Below are 17,834 nucleotides of genomic sequence, written 5' to 3'. Positions count from 1 at the left end.
ATGAAAACCGGCTTTGTTCTCCTCATTTCCACTCTGCAGTCGTTTGTTCCCTGTCGCAGGAATGTGGACGGTGCAGTTTTTGCGCGGTTATGAGGGATTCTTTGAGCCACACGGCATCCGCCAGCCACCTGGAATTCATGTGGTGGCCCTTTCCGGAACGTTCCTCCTCCCAGCCTGCATTCGCACCCAAGTCGATCATAGGGAATGAATGGAAGCCCAAAGGGACGTTTGCATGTTTAGCAGACACCTTTGTGCAAAGTGACATACCAAGTGAAGCAGTGCAAGCGGAGGAGTCGACTAGGCTGAGCTTCCAGTGAATGCCCAGGAACAGGCGTCAGGGGTATCAGAGCAGGAGTGCAGCCTTTCAGGGACACAGTCAGTGGGCAAACCTACTGGCTTTGGAGATGGAGGGGGGCTTAATTCTTGGAAGCTTGACGAATCCCATTAGCGGCAGGCACAGAGGGCTTGAAACCTCCCTCCCAATTCGGCCATGTGACCCTGCTGGCTCGGCCGAATGCTGACCTGAAGCACATGGGACACAGCAGCTGTTAACACTCCCATCTTCTGCGAAAACTGTTCTGACCTGGGTTTGTCACCAAAAGCAGCGGCTACTCTGATTGGTTGGCTCCGTCCACAAAAATGGCACCCTCCCATTGATGATATGGCTGGGAGGGGACCTTGGGCACACACACTGCAGGCAGTACACCATGAATTCATCAAAAGCCCCCGGTATGGCATCTGTCCATTCTCTGTCCTTAGCTGCCATAATTGTGTGATGCAGTCAGAGGAAAGGGGGTGGGGGCTGGAGCCCTGGCAGCACAGGGCGACAAAGCGTGGGGGAAAGCCGCTGTTTTGGTCAGGCAAAAAGAGGCCAGACTCAGGGCGACCCCATACATACATGAGACAGGCCAAAGAAGAAAGGAGAGACCAGCAGAGAATCCATAAGCATGTGGAGAGCATGAGGCAGGCCAAAGAAGAAAGGAGAGACCAGCAGAGAATCCATAAGCGTGTGGAGAACATGAGGCAGGCCAAAGAAGAAAGGAGAGACCAGCAGAAATCCCATAACCGTGCGGTGAGCATGAGATAGGCCAAAGAAGAAAGGAGAGACCAGCAGAAATCCCATAACCGTGCGGTGAGCATGAGGCAGGCCAAAGAAGAAAGGAGAGACGAGCAGAAATCACATAACCGTGCGGTGAGCATGAGGCAGGCCAAAGAAGAAAGGAGAGACGAGCAGAAATCACATAACCGTGCGGTGAGCATGAGACAGGCCAAAGAAGAAAGGAGAGACCAGCAGAAATCCCATAACCGTGCGGTGAGCATGAGGCAGGTCAAAGAAGAAAGGAGAGATCAGCAGAAATCCCATAACCGTGCGGTGAGCATGAGGCAGGCCAAAGAAGAAAGGAGAGACCAGCAGAGAATCCATAAGCATGTGGTGAGCATGAGGCAGGCCAAAGAAGAAAGGAGAGACCAGCAGAGAATCCATAAGCGTGTGGTGAGCATGAGGCAGGCCAAAGAAGAAAGGAGAGACCAGTAGAAATCCCATAACCGTGCGGTGAGCATGAGGCAGGTCAAAGAAGAAAGGAGAGACGAGCAGAAATCACATAACCGTGCGGTGAGCATGAGGCAGGTCAAAGAAGAAAGGAGAGACGAGCAGAAATCACATAACCGTGCGGTGAGCATGAGGCAGGTCAAAGAAGAAAGGAGAGACGAGCAGAAATCACATAACCGTGCGGTGAGCATGAGGCAGGCCAAAGAAGAAAGGAGAGACCAGCAGAAATCCCATAACCGTGCGGTGAGCATGAGACAGGCCAAAGAAGAAAGGAGAGACCAGCAGAAATCCCATAACCGTGCGGTGAGCATGAGGCAGGCCAAAGAAGAAAGGAGAGACGAGCAGAAATCACATAACCGTGCGGTGAGCATGAGGCAGGCCAAAGAAGAAAGGAGAGACCAGCAGAAATCACATAACCGTGCGGTGAGCATGAGGCAGGCCAAAGAAGAAAGGAGAGACCAGCAGAAATCCCATAACCGTGCGGTGAGCATGAGGCAGGCCAAAGAAGAAAGGAGAGACCAGCAGAAATCCCATAACCGTGCGGTGAGCATGAGGCAGGCCAAAGAAGAAAGGAGAGACCAGCAGAAATCCCATAACCGTGCGGTGAGCATGAGGCAGGCCAAAGAAGAAAGGAGAGACCAGCAGAAATCCCATAACCGTGCGGTGAGCATGAGGCAGGCCAAAGAAGAAAGGAGAGACCAGCAGAAATCCCATAACCGTGCGGTGAGCATGAGGCAGGCCAAAGAAGAAAGGAGAGACCAGCAGAAATCCCATAACCGTGCGGTGAGCATGAGGCAGGCCAAAGAAGAAAGGAGAGACGAGCAGAAATCCCATAACCATGCGGTGAGCATGAGGCAGGCCAAAGAAGAAAGGAGACACCAGAAGAAATCCCATAACCGTGCAGTGAGCATGAGGCAGGCCAAATAATAAAAGAGAGACCAGCAGAAATCCCATAACTGTGCGGTGTGCATGAGGCAGGCCAAAGAACAAAAGAGAGACAAGAAGAGAACCCATAACCATGCATTGAGAAGAGCTGAGGGACATGCCCCTTGGGGGCAGCCCGGTGCCTGAGACCACCGCAGGCTCAAGACCCACTAACTACGTGGAGCCCATCTGGACAGAACATCTGTGAAGTGACTATAATGCATGAGACAGCATTACATGACCCTCATCTCCACAGCTGGGTCCAGCCTAGTCGGCTGATCGAACCAATCCGGCATTTGAGCGAGAAGACATTGCTTAATTAAAAATAACTCAGTGCGACTAAGAAATGCAGCCATACAAGGAGCAAAGCTTTACTGGAAAGATGCACAATGGCACAGGGACAGAAACGAAGATGGTCCCTTAAGGGGCCACGTCTTCAAAGGAGGTCTCTAGGGCCCCAAATGGGTCTGGAGGCAGTTTCTCTGCTAACGCCTCCTAGCTGCTTAATGCTTTACTGCATGACAAATAATCCAGGAAGTCAGTTCCACGTGGGCAGTGCTGCCGATTGGTGTGGGCTCCTGAGGTTTCGGGGCCCCCTGTTGGCCACAAACAGTCACCACACTGGATGGGATGGGGAGGTGGGCCCCAAAGTGACTTTTTTTTCCCTGAAGCATGGGGCACGTGACCAAATGAAATCCCATGTTGTTTTTCCTGGTGTCCATATATTAGCATATGTACACCTGACTACTGTGGAATAATAAGAGTCATGTAGAGAAAAGGGTTAGAAATACAGACACGCGTACTCCAAACACCGTCTCACAGAGACACTCGGGAGTCATTCATCAAAACAAGAATGTGAAAAACACAAGAACAGCCAGGGACACCTGGTGGCTAAAGACTTTAGAGGCTGGAATCTTAGCTAAGGGCTCGTATCTCACTTAATGACCTTCCTCCTGGTGTTTTTAATTGCTACACACGACGATATTTTTGTTCAATCCAGTGAGAAAATGTGCCGAGTCCCAGCTGCCGTCAGACTTTCGAGATGCCAGCTCAGACGTGACGCTCAACCAAAGAGCCATTTCATTTTTTCTGCCCCCCAGCCCATATGCCTGAAGCAGCCCTTTGCTGTCTATCTGATTCTGGAACCAGTGGCCACATGTTACTCAGACCCCTTCTGTTTCCATGGCGACAGCAGACTGGCTCATTCTGAGCGAAGATGGATGGAGACACAATCTGATATCCAGCTTAGACCTTCAGGTTTATGAACGTCTCGGTCTGCCCAACGTTCCTTCTGACTGACCCACACGTCCATCCATCTCCATGGCCTTTTACCTGAGCTGGGTCACCAGCACTGTGATTTGTTTTTCTGCTACATCTATCCATCCATAATCTAATCATTTTTTCCTGGTCATGCATAGGACACCCTGGGTGGACTGTTGGTTGTTACAATTAGGGCTGGGAAATGTATCCTGTTAATGTGATACATTAATTTTAAAGCCATTGAAAACGGCGTTAACCTTAGAGGCTTCTTTTAGATTCCAAATCTAAGACTTTGACCTGTGCAACGCGTGGATGTAGAAAAAGTTAGATTCTTGAGACCTCCTTTGAAGACGTGGCCCCTTAAGGGACCATCTTCGTTTCTGTCCCTGTGCCATTGTGCATCTCACACTGCTCCACACAGTATTTTGTTGATAGTATCACAACTTGAAGCTGTTCTAGCTAAATTGATATGTTAGCACCCAAGTCCAATACTACGCCAAATCGCATTTGTATTCGCGTGATTTTCAAGTGATCCATAGTGACGTCCGGTTCATTTCAGTGAATTGGTCAAACTGGTTTTCAGATCAAAAAGAATCTAACTTTTTCTACATCCACGCGTTGCACAGGTCAAAGTCTTAGATTTGGAATCTAAAAATATTTATCATATAAAACACACAGCAACTTTTTTTATTCACTTACATTTGCTTTTCATAGACTGGCTGTAGCCATTGTGCTTTCAGTGCCCCTCTGGATACCATTATCGGGTGTATTTATGCAGTGTGCATGCCCCAACGTATGCTGATGGTGACTCACTACTACCCAGTAATAATGGCCAAAATGATGTACCTGGAGGAAGCCCCACAATGAGACAGAGAACATGCAAACTCCACACACGGAGCCATGGCAAAGAAGAAAGCAGTGAGGCAACAGTGCCAACCACTGCACCACTGTGCTACCAGTTTAGGCAATGAAGTTTCATAACTTGAGTCTGTCTTGAAAAGAAAGTTAATGTATTATGGTAATGGGCTTGTGACAATGTACTCCCCTGTGTGTTATTTCTACTAACAGATAAATATTTCTGAATAAAAGTTGTAATATTAGTTGCGATTAATCACAGAAAACAGTGTAATTAATCAGCTAATTAAAAAAAATGATTATTTACAATTTATTCTTTTTAAATGTCTGCTTGTCTTGCAGAGTTATAACAGATGCACCAAACCCTAACCCAGACTGTAACCCTAACCGTAACCTTAACCCACTTTGACTCATACTCGTCGCTATTGTTTTGGTCACGGCGTAACAAAATTGGGCCGCTTTGGTCTGGGAGTTTTGCAAAAAGGAGTAGGAAAACAACTCCGCCAGCGAACACAGACGATCAGATCCTGATTACAAAGATCCTGGCTAAACCACAACGTGTCCGGACACAGACGTCCAGTGTCACGGCGTCCCCTCACTGTCACTCGGAGATAAGGCCAGGACATTGCCCCATGGGAGACTCATTTAAATGTAAAGTCACCTGAGGCCATTTGGGCAAAAGAAGCAAGCAAAATTATAAATACTGCTATGACACAGAGAGCTTCTCTTCTCAGAACAGGCAGCGCGTCACTCCCTCTTGCCAAGAGCATTTCTCAATCTTAATAGATGACACCTCAACTGCGACTGGTTTTAATGAATAGCAGGTCTATTGCATCGGTGGATCACATGTCAGCAGAAATTAGGCCATGTTCCTCAGCCCAGCGGGAGACTCCAGATAGTGCAAGTTAGCAAAGACAGGAGCCAACTTCAGGGAGGGCAAGCTGAAGGGTGAGTTTGAGAGACAGATCCAGAGGAATTAAAATCTCAGGCAAAGCAAATATCAGCAATCTGTCTATAGTGACCGGTGAGGGGGGGGCTGGGTGAAGCAACCTCTTTGTCATCAAGAAGGAAGCAGAAGCAGAATCATGGGGAAATGTACTGTGAGTCAGGATGGTCAGAGGTGGACCTGAGAATCCTGGGCTGTGACTCACGGCACGCGACTGTCATAACTGTGCTGTCCTACAGACGCACAAACACTCAGCGATGCTGGTTCCAGCACGTCCCAGCGGCGGAGGTCAGACGTGGACTTCACCCCCCACAGACACCCCTGTGAACTGCACACTTGTCCCCGGTGATGCCTCTCAAACGGAGATGGCCTCCTACCAAACTGAGGGCTACGGGGATGACGGCTTACACATTTCTGCCTCATCCCATGTGAACCGAACTTGGAAAACCCAAGAACCTGATCCCCAGTGGGCCACCTACTCAGGCACGTGACCATCTAGTTCCTGTAGACCTTCTTTAAACAAGACAATTCTTCCGCACTTCATGTGTGACGTCCCGAAGCGAGCCGCAGTTCAGGACCTGCGCTGGTGGGGGCGGCATTCGTAAAGACCACCGTCTCAGCCTGCTGTCCGCCCCCCCACTTCCTGTGCAGCTCAGAGAGGTGTGACTTGCCACCTACGAGCCGACGCACCACAGCACCACATCCTGCCTCGGGGCACAGAGCGTGTGATTCTACGGTGCACTGTATGGGACCAGGGCATGGGGGGGGGAATGCGAAAACCACACGGGGGGCCTCGCAGAGGTTGGGACGCAGCCGGAGTGGACAACCACATCTGTCAGGCCATGACGAAAGCACAACAGCTGGAAATCACCACTTGCCAACAGATTTTCTTAAAAAAAAAAATATGGTGAATAAATAGGGTCGGGATCAGAACAAGGCGCGGGGGGGCTCAGAGCCAGAGGCATCTCAGTTCAGCTGAGCCACGGGGAAACGTTTCTAACAAAGCAGGAACTTCCTACGGCCTGTTCCGCACCGTTCAACAGGTGGCGGCGTTCTGAGGCTACAGGCTTCATCGGAAAGGCTTCGACGCCCGTCCGAGCACCTCCGCCTACCCCGAGGTCGGAGGTCTCCATGCGGGGGAGCCTCGTCACGCCCACAGCGCGCCCTGCATCACGCAGCATATGCTGCAGTTTACAGTGTTTTTCAGGAGCACAAATTTACAGAGCAATAAAACGAGACGAGGAGGGTGGTCCAGCCAGCGGCTACCGTTACCGACAATACCTCCGTTAAAACGCCGCCAAAGCGCTACAGCTTAACCTTAAAAACTTCGCAGGCTTTATAGTTCTGGAAGCGGTCGGGAAAGCGAAGCGCTGTCTGATATGACATGACACAATGAAAATTCACATTTGTACCGCTGTGGGCTACCGGTCTGGTGTTTAGATAAGAGCTCATCCAACGGAGAATGAGATCCAGCGTTAGAGGGGCAGCTGCCGAAGGGCGCAGGGGGTGCAGAATCAGCCTGCCAATAAAGGGGGCACTTCAAAACTTCAGTAACTGTGAATTTTACTTTTGCTTTTTTTTAGTTTTAACGAACATGAATACACATGAACGAATAAATAGATAACATCTAGATGCAAGAACGCAAACACTATAACCAGGGTATTACTAAACATACAGGCGTTTTATTTCTCCTATAGGAGTCACAAGTGGTCAGCTTGTTTTTTGTTTTTTGTTTACAGCCACACAGTGTTACGAAAGGACTGATAAACCACCAAGTTGTGAGCTGTTGCGCATTGCTAAACATCCGTACTATTTCACAAATACATTTTCCAGTGTTTCTATATATTGGGGTTCGGGTTAGTTAGTCTGCGCGTGACGGTTTATGAAACCTAATCCAGGTTAATCATATAATTTAATGCGCATACAACCATAAATAAGCGAGTAACAACTTTGTTCTACAGAAACAGACACAACGTCTAAATACTGTGGAGGTTTCAAATTAATTTTAATTAATAATTTCTATCACCGAGCATTTTACCAACGACGAACATCGCTGGCAGTCCACAATAACTGCTGCAAATGCAGAAAACACACCCACACGCATTTTCAGGGAACGGGGGTGATAGTGAGTGGCAAGCAAAGTCAAGTTGTTCAGTTTAAAACCAACAAGATACCGAATCATTTCGCTTCATACATTGCATAGTAATAGGCTATATTCGATATAAAAGACAAAACTGACTTACCGAGGCTATTTCCCAAGCCATCCATGACGCCTGAGTGTTTATTTCCAACGATTTGTTCTTGTTAAGTGTTTATCTTCTCGCCTTTTCCTCCAGAAAACTCCGTCTCTGGACACTCGGAGCTGTGTGACAGCGAGGCGCCGCACCGCATCAGTCCTCCGCCGCAGTCGGGACGGCGGCTCGGCTGCGATCGCACCGTGTATCGGCGCACATTTATTCGCCTTTAGAAATCAGACTGAAAGCAAATCCAGGAAATGAGCAGTGCAACGAGGTGGAAAAAACACATTCAGCTGCACTTTCTATTTATTCGTACAAAACCATGTCGGTGTGAAAACAAGTAAAAGCAAAACTTTACGCAACTCCTAACTATGTCTTTTCTCAACTTTATTTTCAATCATAGTTGCACACGAACGTATCTATCTGTCTCTATTTGTACTCTTTCGAAGTGTCGTTAGCGATACTATATATGTGCACCAGTCAACAATACTGGATGCGAACCAGTACCTCCTGGGTCCAGTAAGTAGCTTCATGTAGCTCATGTGCGGGTTCGGTGAGAAAAGCACATGATATTCCTCTAATAAGCGATTTGAACAGCCAGGCTTGGGTGTAAACGAAAAGCACTGCTGAGGAGGGGGCATTTTCCTGAACAGTCATGCGCCGCTGTGCGGTAGCCCAGTGTACTGCATCCCACAGCAGTAAATGTATTTACTATTCAGATAAGTTTGCGGATTGAAAAAAATATGTTCGGCACCTCTGTGGCATTAACAAACTGATTTAGTTGCTCTTAAAGTTGCGTATTCGTGTTTACCCTGCAATATAAAACACACTTGAGACATTAAACCAATAATTGTTATGAAAACATAATATAGCCTGCTTACTAAGCATAAATGCCTCCTTTTTTACTGCACTTAATGATTTACTGTATTTTATAACGGATTTAGGGGAACTGAGATTTACCTTAATGATATTCCGTTACCTTGAGGATGAAAACTCGAACTACCCATGACAATATGGAGAATATCAACACGAGACACCGATACCAGCACAAAAGGGGAAATTTAGCAGCACATTATAATACATCCATATGAATGTGCTATTGACTGACCCAAGGCTAGAGGCAGTGGCAGTTTACACAGATAAGGTTTTATTTACCATTTGTACACAGGAAATCTTTAATTCTTACATATTACTATGAGACACAAAGTTTCGGGTCAGAAGCCAGGGTCTTGATCAAAGACCACTCTGCCAGACAGGGGGTTTGAACCCATGACCCTCTGCATGCAGGCACTCCTGCAGAGCTGCACACCACATCTGGGATGTGAACCCTGGACTCCTAAGAGGCACAGGCAGATTGTATCTTATTTCTGAGGTTGGAACAGCGACAAAATACTTGGGAGGAGTCGTAATTAAATACTCTAATGCAATAACTTGATTTTATATGATGTGATTAATTGTTTTCAGTCATTTTTAAATGGAACTTGGTATACATTTACACCTCCCAATGGGTGTGTCTGATGTGGCTCAGCAGACTAAGCACCGGACTAAGGGGCCGTTATCTCTCACGCGATCTGTCGTGGGTGGGGCCGTAATCCCTCGCTCCATTCATCTCGGATGGGACCGTAATCCCACTCTCCATCCATCTCGGGTGGGGCCGTAATCCCACTCTCCATCCATCTCGGATGGGGCCGTAATCCCGCTCTCCATCCATCTCGGGTGGGGCCGTAATCCCGCTCTCCATCCATCTCGGGTGGGGCCGTAATCCCGCTCTCCATCCATCTCGGGTGGGGCCGTAATCCCGCTCTCCATATCATCTCGGGTGGGGCCGTAATCTCGCTCTCCATCCATCTCGGGTGGGGCCGTAATCCCGCTCTCCATCCATCTCGGGTGGGGCCGTAATCCCGCGCTCCTTCCGTCTCGGGTGGGGGGGTTACCTTGCTCCATCCATTTCAGGTGGGTCCATTAGCCCTCGCTTGATTCATTAAGACCTGACCTGCAGGTCACAGGAATAGCTTGTTCTGACAGTGATCGGAATGTTAAATACACACTGATTGCTCGCAGTATATCATTAATAAAGCACTGCTGCTGTGACATCAGTAGCTTGTCGTCCTACTTATGGTATATTCTATGCACATTGTATATTACTTATATTTTGTATGTATATTGTATGTTATTGTTCACTGTTCTCTTGTTTGTTATTCTTCATTGTTATGTGTTGTCTTAGTCTGGTGGCAGCAAGCTCTGCAGGTTTTCAGACGACCTGTTGTATTGGTGGCTTGTAAATTCACTCAGAACATCAGTCCACAGTGGACACTGATTGGCTAGTGCTCCCCTTTGATGTGACACACTCTTGCTTCATTCACTTCTTCCCATTAGAGGTTTTGCTATTTGATTGGTCAGTAAGGAGATGGGCGTTCCCTGTGGGGGTGTATATGGCCAGTGAGGATGCTCACCCTGGGACTGTGTACACGCGTCCCTCCTGCCAGAGTAGGGAGAAAGTGACAGAGTTCTCATTCCATAACTCAGACTTTGGCAGAGAGAAATAACTGACTTACTGTCCTGTTCAAAAACACAAAGCATGAAATATCTGGGCTGTTGTAGGACATGCATCAGGGAGAAACATTAGATTGCATTCTACACTCTGCTTGATTGGGAGACACCATGCAGTGTATAAAGTTATATATAACCTTATTTGTAATTACATCCAGTCCCCTGCCTTTTTACCCCGTTTTCCCTGGGATAAGATTCACTGTGACCCTATACTAAACAGATGGTTACGCGAGATGGATGGATGATCTCTTCATCATACTGAACAGGCAGAAACAGTTAGGAGGCACGTGCACATGATGGTTATTCTGGGTTATTCTGTTTTCAAGTAAACGCAACTGCTAGCGGATCTGAAACTTGGAATCACCGTGTTTCATCTGGTTCGCCCTCCTGCGCAGTAGGTGGCGCTACACCCATTTAAGTTGGTCCAGAGGAGCCAGCATTTCCCCCGACGAAATAGAAAACATGGCGTCCTAGAAGTCACGTTTGAAGGAGACCGGTTCTTCCATGGTGGATATTGCAATATTATATCAAATTTTAGTTTATAATGCAGTCACGGATTTCTTAAGTGTCTAAAGTAATGGCTTGGTAAAATTGTTTTAATACCGACACATATAATGTTTTACTGTTAGTCTAGCCGGTTTATGGAACCCGATATGTGATATTATGTTTAGCATCCACGGTTATTATCGTGTTTGTAGAATTGCATAGATGTAAGCCGTAAGGCTTATGTAGCTTGTACGAAAACTCGTCACTTTTCGAAGGGTCTGGAAACTGCATGTCAAAGTTGCAGTTACGGATTGTAGTGCCATGAATTGTGCACGCCGTCTCGCGCGGATAACCATTAGGGGATTTGCACCTTATGCAACGGTAACTGCCCGGGAGTCAGCAAAATGCCTTAATCCTTACGGGAGTGGCGTTCAGGTGAGCAGCTTCCCGTGTGTTTACTTTTCCTTCTTTTCAAAAATCACTTAAGTACCATCACATGTTCAACAACAGGGTATTTTCTGATACTTTCTTCATTGTTAACCGCTGTGGTCGCAGGGCTTTGATTTTTTTTTTCTTTTTTCCTTTCCCTGTCTGTTCACGTCATTTCCTGGGGCAATCGCTCTAAATGCGAGCCATTCTATGCCTTTATGACGTTTTATTAAAAATGGCAACCGGTAAGGAGGCACAGGCGTGAATTTGACCAACTTTGATCTTCTTTCACTTTGTTCCTTCAGACGTTAAGGGCTTTCCACGCGGGCTTCGGGCATCTTAAGGACCAGTCCGTTTCCAGGGGCGATGGGCATCCCAGGCATGAGGGGTCCCTGGTTACCCATGACAGCCTGTTTGAGCAGGCAGCTGTGGAGGCCCGGACCAAGGCCATGTTTAACCGGGTGCTGGAGGTCTTCGTTAGGAAGGACATTCGGCGCCGGGGCCACGTCGAGTTCATTTACGCGGCCCTGAGGAAGATGCCTGAGTTTGGGGTGGAGCGCGACATCACCGTCTACAACAAGCTCTTGGACGTCTTCCCCAAGGAGGTCTTCGTGCCCCGAAACTTCATCCAGCGCATGTTTAACCATTACCCCCGGCAACAGGAGTGTGCGGTGCAGCTGCTGGAACAGATGGAGAACTACGGTGTGTCTCCATGGCGATGTAGCACCTGGCGATCACATCACTGTTACAGTGTAGCGAGGCCATAGTTACTGTAATTCTACATGGACACGTGTTACGCTTCCTGTTCTGGGGGCACGGTGGCGCAGTGGTTAGCGCTATTGCCTGTTGCGTAGTGGTTAGCGCTGTTGAAATGACGTCTGAGACCACGGTTCAAGTCCCCGCCATGGCTCTGTGTGTGCGCATGTTCTCCCCACGTCATTGTGGGGTTTCCTCTGGGTACTGCGGCTTCCCCACACTGTCTAAAAACAAGGTTAATTGGAGTTGCCAAATGGCACATATATATAAATGTGTGTGTGTGTGTCTCCTGTGATGGGTTGGCGCCCCCTTCTGGATTATTTCCTGCCTTGCGCCCCTAGCTGCCAGGATTAGCCATGAACTCCCCGCAACCCTGAATAGGACACGCAAGTATAGATAATGGTGGGATAGATTTTGGATATATTTGCACTATTAATTAGAATTTTACAATTTGGGCAGTGGTGGCTTAATGGTTGGGGAAGCACACTTGTAATTGAAAGATTGTTGGTCCGAATCCCCGACCAGCAAGGTACCACTGAGGTACCCTGAGCGAGGTACCGCCCCCAAGCACTGCTCCCCGGGCGCTGAATTAGCTGCCCCCTGCTATGTCACATGGTCACATATGGGTTAAATGCAGAGGACACATTTCGCTGTTATGCACTGTGTGCTGTGATGTGTCAACAATGACTACTGATCTCTAAATTGTAATTCTTAATAATAGTTATTATTATTGGTGTGATGTGTGGCTCTGGTCTTTAGACCCTGCCTGCAGGCTAGAGGTCTGTGATCAGAAGGTTGCTGGTTCAGACTCCCTGTCTGGCCCCACACCTGGCCTTTAGACCCTGCCTGCTTCCGGCCTGGCCGACCCTCCAGATGTACCTGCCTTTTGGATAAAAGTGTTTGCTTTATAAACCAAATATTCTGGCTCATTTTGGCGAAACACTGAAACGTGCCCCATGTTCTCACCTCTGCCCTAAGGGATCTTGCCCAACGTGGAGACCAAAGTTCTCTTGGTGCAGATCTTTGGAGAGAAGAGCCACCCCATGCGGAAATACCAGCGGCTGATGTACTGGTTTCCCAAATTCAAGCACACGAACCCGTACCCTGTCCCCCAGGATCTCCCACAGGACCCGCTGGACTTGGCGCGCCTCAGTCTCACCCGCGTAGCGGCGGACCCAGATGCGTGTGTCACCGTCTATCAGGTGTGCCACCCCCCCCCCCCCCCCCAAAGGTTTACACGCGTGATATTTAGCTGGGAGAGCTCTTATATGCAATTGGTTAGCAATTAGCAGGTTTAACCCATCATTGCAGCAATTTTCCCAGAGCGATTCAGGTTAAATAGCTTAAACAGACTGGAAGTTCTGGCAAAGAGCCATTTGTATGTTGGCAGCACCTGTTTATAATACTGACAGTAACTAAATTTGGGTTCATCCTCTTATTTGGATCTGAGTTCATGCTTTGGCCTCTATGCCACCTGCTGGTCCAGCTGTTATCATTTACAAACATAAAACTGAGATCATGCTTGTGTCCAGCTAGAAGAGAGAGACCTTGGTCACGTCTCACTTTTAACCTCATCTAAACTGCAGATGTTTTCCTTAATCAGATGCCCTCTACAGATGTATCTGAGACAATAGTCGCAGACGTGTCGCTCCCCTACGTTGTCGGTAAGAAGCACCGCCCTCTTTGCCCGCTACCTGCCAGTTGATACTGACGCCATCAGTCGCTCCGATGTGATGCCGGGTGACGCGTCTTCCCAGGAATTCAGAGTCCGGAGCAGAGAAGCCTGCTAGCCAAACACAATGCCAGCAGGCCGGTGTTTGTGGAAGGACCCTTCCCTCTGTGGCTGAGGAAGACCTGTGTGTACTACTATGTGCTGAGAGCTGACCCCGTGCCGCCGGAGGAAAAGGTTTGAGAACCGCTCATAAGTTAGCAGGCATAGTCCTGGATTCTTCTTGGTCTGGGGTGACATTTTTGTTATATATGTGGATTTTTTGTTTATATGCTGAGTTGCCCTGTTGGTGTAGAGTGTCATTCATACTAACAGCATAAATGGCAGGAAACCAGGGTGCCCATCTCTCCATCGCAGTGCTTCCTGCCTCGTTTCTACGGTGACCCCGGCATTCACTTACGCTCCCTGTCCTTCCCGTCAGGTTCAAGAGCCCGTTGACCCGGAGAGGAGTTTCTTCTATCCGCTGGAACTCGACTTGGATTTGGAGCGAGATCTGGGCGATGACGACAGCTTTGACGTGGATGAAGGTAGCTTTGTGCTTCCAGCAAACGTGCTGTCAACATCTGGTTATATGTTAAAACGTTTTATGAACTACAGTAAAGAGAGTTTGGGGTTGGCTCCTGTCTGTCACCAGCTTAAGAAACCTACAGAATTGTGGGGCGCTTTGAACTTTGTTCCTGTCCTTGCCTGATAAGGGAGTTAACTGAGTTCAGAAAACTGAAAGCTGTTTATTGTCGAGCGGTGTTACTGTGAGCAGGAGGAGCCAACCTTAGGTACACAAGGTGCAGGGGAATTTACAGCAGTCAGGTCAGACATGGGGCCGTGACCCCCACTGAGCAGGAATCCGCCGTACTGCTAAAATGCTAATCTGATTCCTAAGCAAAACACAGCAGCTCTGGTGGAGGTTTAGAATGTCTGAGGCTGATGGTCACCATACGATCTGTGCTGGTGACCTCCTATTCCTGTCAGTCACATACAAAGATGTCGTGGGGCACTTGGCTGGTGGTGATGTGACATCGCTATGACGATGATCATGTGACACGCAGCTTTGTTTTACTGCTTCACATAGTCACCGCTGAGGATTCTCAGAGCTCGAATAACGAGGGTGGATTTACTCTCGGTGCTGCTTCTGCAGCCACAGACGATTTCGAGTGGTTCTCTGACAAGCGGCCTGTCGTGCTTTTGCAGTGGAGGAGGGCCCCATCTTTGCCATGTGTATGGCCAGCCGGGGGGACCAGGCCACCCTCGCCAAGTGGATCGCTGGCCTGCAGCAGACCAACCCCGTGCTGGGCCGGGCGCCCACCCTCTTTCGGCTGGAGTCTGTCTCCCGGGAGATTCAACGGGCAGGGGAGTCTGAGCCGGGGGCGGAGCCTGGCCTGGAAGAGGAGCCCCCCCACCGCCAGGCTATGAAGCAGTGATTGCTGATGGGGGCTCTGCGGCGCCACCTACTGTCCCACTGGTTAAGATAGATCATTGCAACAGTTCTCAATTCTGTCCCTGCCCCCCCGCCCCCGCCAGAACATTTTCATTCCAACCCACACTGCTTTCAACCTGCCGCATTCAATATTAGCCTATTAAGGACCATATAAACCTTATTTAGGCAGGGATGGAATGGAAACGCGGGGGGGGGGGGGGGGCTAGGAACAGGATCGAGAACCACAGGATGACTGTAACCGCAGAACAGGTTGTATTTTTGAATGTGAGTGTGGAGGAGGTCTTAATGACATCCTGTCAGGCGCCGATTCGCTCGCTCCCAGCACGGACCGACCATCTGCAATAGTAGTTCAATCTACATTATTTATGGAATTTTCTTTAAGGTAGAATATCAGACTGTGTACAAGAAATAAGTATTACACAGTAACAGCAGCAAAGTAATGATGAATCGCAACAATAATAATTATATGTTCATAATTATGTATGTGATAATATACAAGTGTACCTTTTATAAAATACAGAAAAAAATGCACAACAGGAGCTGTGACAGATTGATGTTACCCTGGTAAATCACTTGGCATCTGGCTTTCGATGGCTTTAATACAGTCTTACTAAATGGTCTGTCCACATGTATTTTAGGATTTAACCTTCCAATAAATGTGCTATAAAATGTAACTCCTGCCGCCTATGAGAGCTGACAGTCAGAGATGCTCTGAATTAGCAAGGCGACGCTCCTTTTCGAGCCGGTGTAGTCTGACGGACACCGGAGCAATATCTGGGCAGCCAGTGGTGCGTGTTTGTGGTGGGAGCCAACAATTCTGTTTGGCTGCCTGGAGTGTGTAAGGCGGGTCCTCTGTGTATGCGTTGAAACATGAGGACAGCACGGCCTGAACTGAGAGACTCATGGGGTTTTATTTTTTTTTCATCTTTGGCACTAAGATGTTTAGCTGGTCCTCTTAGCTCAGGTTAAAGTTTGTGTGGGTCGCGTTCTCCACGGGATGGTCTGTTTGGTTGCAAAGGAAGGTTGGTTTTATGTTCTTGGTTTTTTTTTGTGTTATTTTTGGGTACATTAGCCATGCAAGGAAATGGGGAGATTTTAATTAATGAATGTTTTTAATAAAAATCTGAGACTAAAACCTTGGCCATATGAACTGAAAGTAAAAAAGAAAGGGAGGGGGCAGAGCCTTGGATGTGCATGAAAGCTCAGCATGCAAAGACGGAGCGTACGCTGCTTGGGGCTGTCCAGAAGAAGCATTCATCTTGGGTTCTGGGCGTCCGACCCAACCAAGCAGGCTGGGTTAGCCAGGCCCAGCAAAACCACTGTGCGGGAAGTCAAAGGAGTCGCAGGAGTTTCCAATGGAGAGTTATGGGGAAAGTCGGCTTTAAGCTCCCAGGCGTGCAGCTAAGCACAATGGAGTCATTCAGAATGCTCCCCGCCAGTCCGCGGTGCTTCGGAGGATCACACCCGTCCTCAGAGGTGCAGGGGGTGTCGCTACCCAAAATGTTACCCCCAAACAACAGCATGCTTGTCGTCAAAAAAAAATAATCATGCGACAGTTTCAAAAAGGCCTTGGTCATACTACAGACTGCTGTGACCAATTATATTTGGAAGGAAGCCGTCTTCGAGCTCTGTAAGGAGATCTCCATGATCAGCATGTACTCTCTTTACTGACCACGTGTAACGTTTGATCTTTAGACAGTTTGGCCGAAGCACATCTGATCAGACAAAGCCAACCCAAAAGTCCTCATTCGGCTCAGCAGGAAATCGTGAAAAGCGCAAGCCGATAACCTGTCCCTTCGCCGATCCAAACCGGCCGATAACCTGCCCCTTCGCCGATCCAAACCGGCCGATAACCTGCCCCTTCGCCGATCCAAACCGGCCGATAACCTGCCCCTTCGCCGATCCAAACCGGCCGATAACCTGCTCCTTCACCGATCCAAACTGCCGACAGCAGCGAAGCAAAGGGAGGAGGGGGAACTCACTCACCACAGATGCAGTCACAGGGCAGGAGCAAAGGAAGGGGGTAGGAAGTGGGTGCCTTATAGGTTAACATATGGCCAAGTTTAGAAAATAAGCAACAAGTGCGACAAAACGAAAACACCAGTGATTAGCGACAGCCATGACACACGCTGTCCCAGAGCCAGGGTCACCCTCCAGGTCTGTGGCGGGTTCACACTCTGTCCCAGACCCAGGGTCACCCTCCAGGTCTGTGGCGGGTTCACACTCTGTCCCAGACCCAGGGTCACCCTCCAGGTCTGTGGCGGGTTCACACTGTCCCAGACCCAAGCTTACCCATGTGAAAAAGTTGTGCCAATATCTTTGGTCGTGGCCCCAAAACGGTGGTCTTACACCTCACTGTGAGAGGTTCAGAGGTGAATGTTGTCGTGGTCTTGCAACCAAAAACAGGCTTGGACAGATTTGTGACAATGTTATCAATTCGGTATTAGTAAGAGCTATGTCTACTAACCAACTAACGCTGATGGTATATTATTCTTGTATATTGATTTCAAATTCAGTGATAAGCATTTCACTGCAGGTTGTACTATGTATGATAATGCATGTGACAGATTAAATATTGATTTGCGTTGTAGCCTATAATTTAGTAGATTATCATCAAACAATCTACAATGATGTCACACCCAAGTGTATCCGTGTTGCAGTGTGGCTTTGCGATGAAC

At 48.4% G+C, this 17,834-nt stretch overlaps 2 protein-coding genes across 5 annotated transcripts in view; one reads left to right on the top strand and one right to left on the bottom strand.

The window, feature by feature from the left end:
* The window catches only part of eml3 (EMAP like 3), a 29,924-nt gene extending 21,490 nt beyond the window's left edge, over positions 1-8,434 (bottom strand). The window contains exons 1-2 of one of the 2 annotated variants that reach the window (XM_072706230.1): positions 8,279-8,434; positions 7,778-8,009 (exon numbers count right to left, since the gene is read on the bottom strand). In XM_072706230.1, coding sequence (XP_072562331.1) covers positions 7,778-7,802 — 25 coding nt within the window. In that variant the 5' untranslated portion in view covers positions 7,803-8,009; positions 8,279-8,434. Of the gene's footprint in view, positions 1-7,777 lie in introns of both variants that reach the window. The other variant, XM_072706231.1, reaches the window with a different exon arrangement.
* Positions 8,435-10,745: 2,311 nt separating this feature from the next.
* Positions 10,746-17,740, top strand: ecsit (ECSIT signaling integrator). Of its 3 annotated transcripts, none has more exons than XR_011985182.1 (8): positions 10,746-11,242; positions 11,542-11,938; positions 12,971-13,194; positions 13,596-13,656; positions 13,750-13,898; positions 14,143-14,248; positions 14,910-17,361; positions 17,410-17,740. XR_011985182.1 is itself a non-coding variant. In XM_023841705.2 (8 exons), the coding sequence occupies exons 2-8, from the start codon at positions 11,129-11,131 to the stop codon at positions 15,137-15,139; spliced, it is 1,281 nt and encodes a 426-aa protein (XP_023697473.1). In that variant the 5' UTR covers positions 10,759-10,828; positions 11,083-11,128; the 3' UTR covers positions 15,140-17,740. The 3 variants fall into 3 exon arrangements, 2 of the variants coding, with proteins under 2 accessions (XP_023697472.1, XP_023697473.1); XM_023841705.2 differs by having other exon boundaries at positions 10,759-10,828; positions 11,083-11,242; positions 14,910-17,740; XM_023841704.2 differs by having other exon boundaries at positions 14,910-17,740.
* The last annotated feature ends 94 nt before the right edge of the window (positions 17,741-17,834 follow it).

This window comes from Paramormyrops kingsleyae, chromosome 24, assembly GCF_048594095.1.
Source record: "Paramormyrops kingsleyae isolate MSU_618 chromosome 24, PKINGS_0.4, whole genome shotgun sequence".
In the NCBI taxonomy this organism is placed as follows: Eukaryota; Metazoa; Chordata; class Actinopteri; order Osteoglossiformes; family Mormyridae; genus Paramormyrops; species Paramormyrops kingsleyae.
The sequence above is the reverse complement of the archived record's forward strand: the minus strand, read 5'-3'. Positions and strand labels throughout refer to the sequence as shown.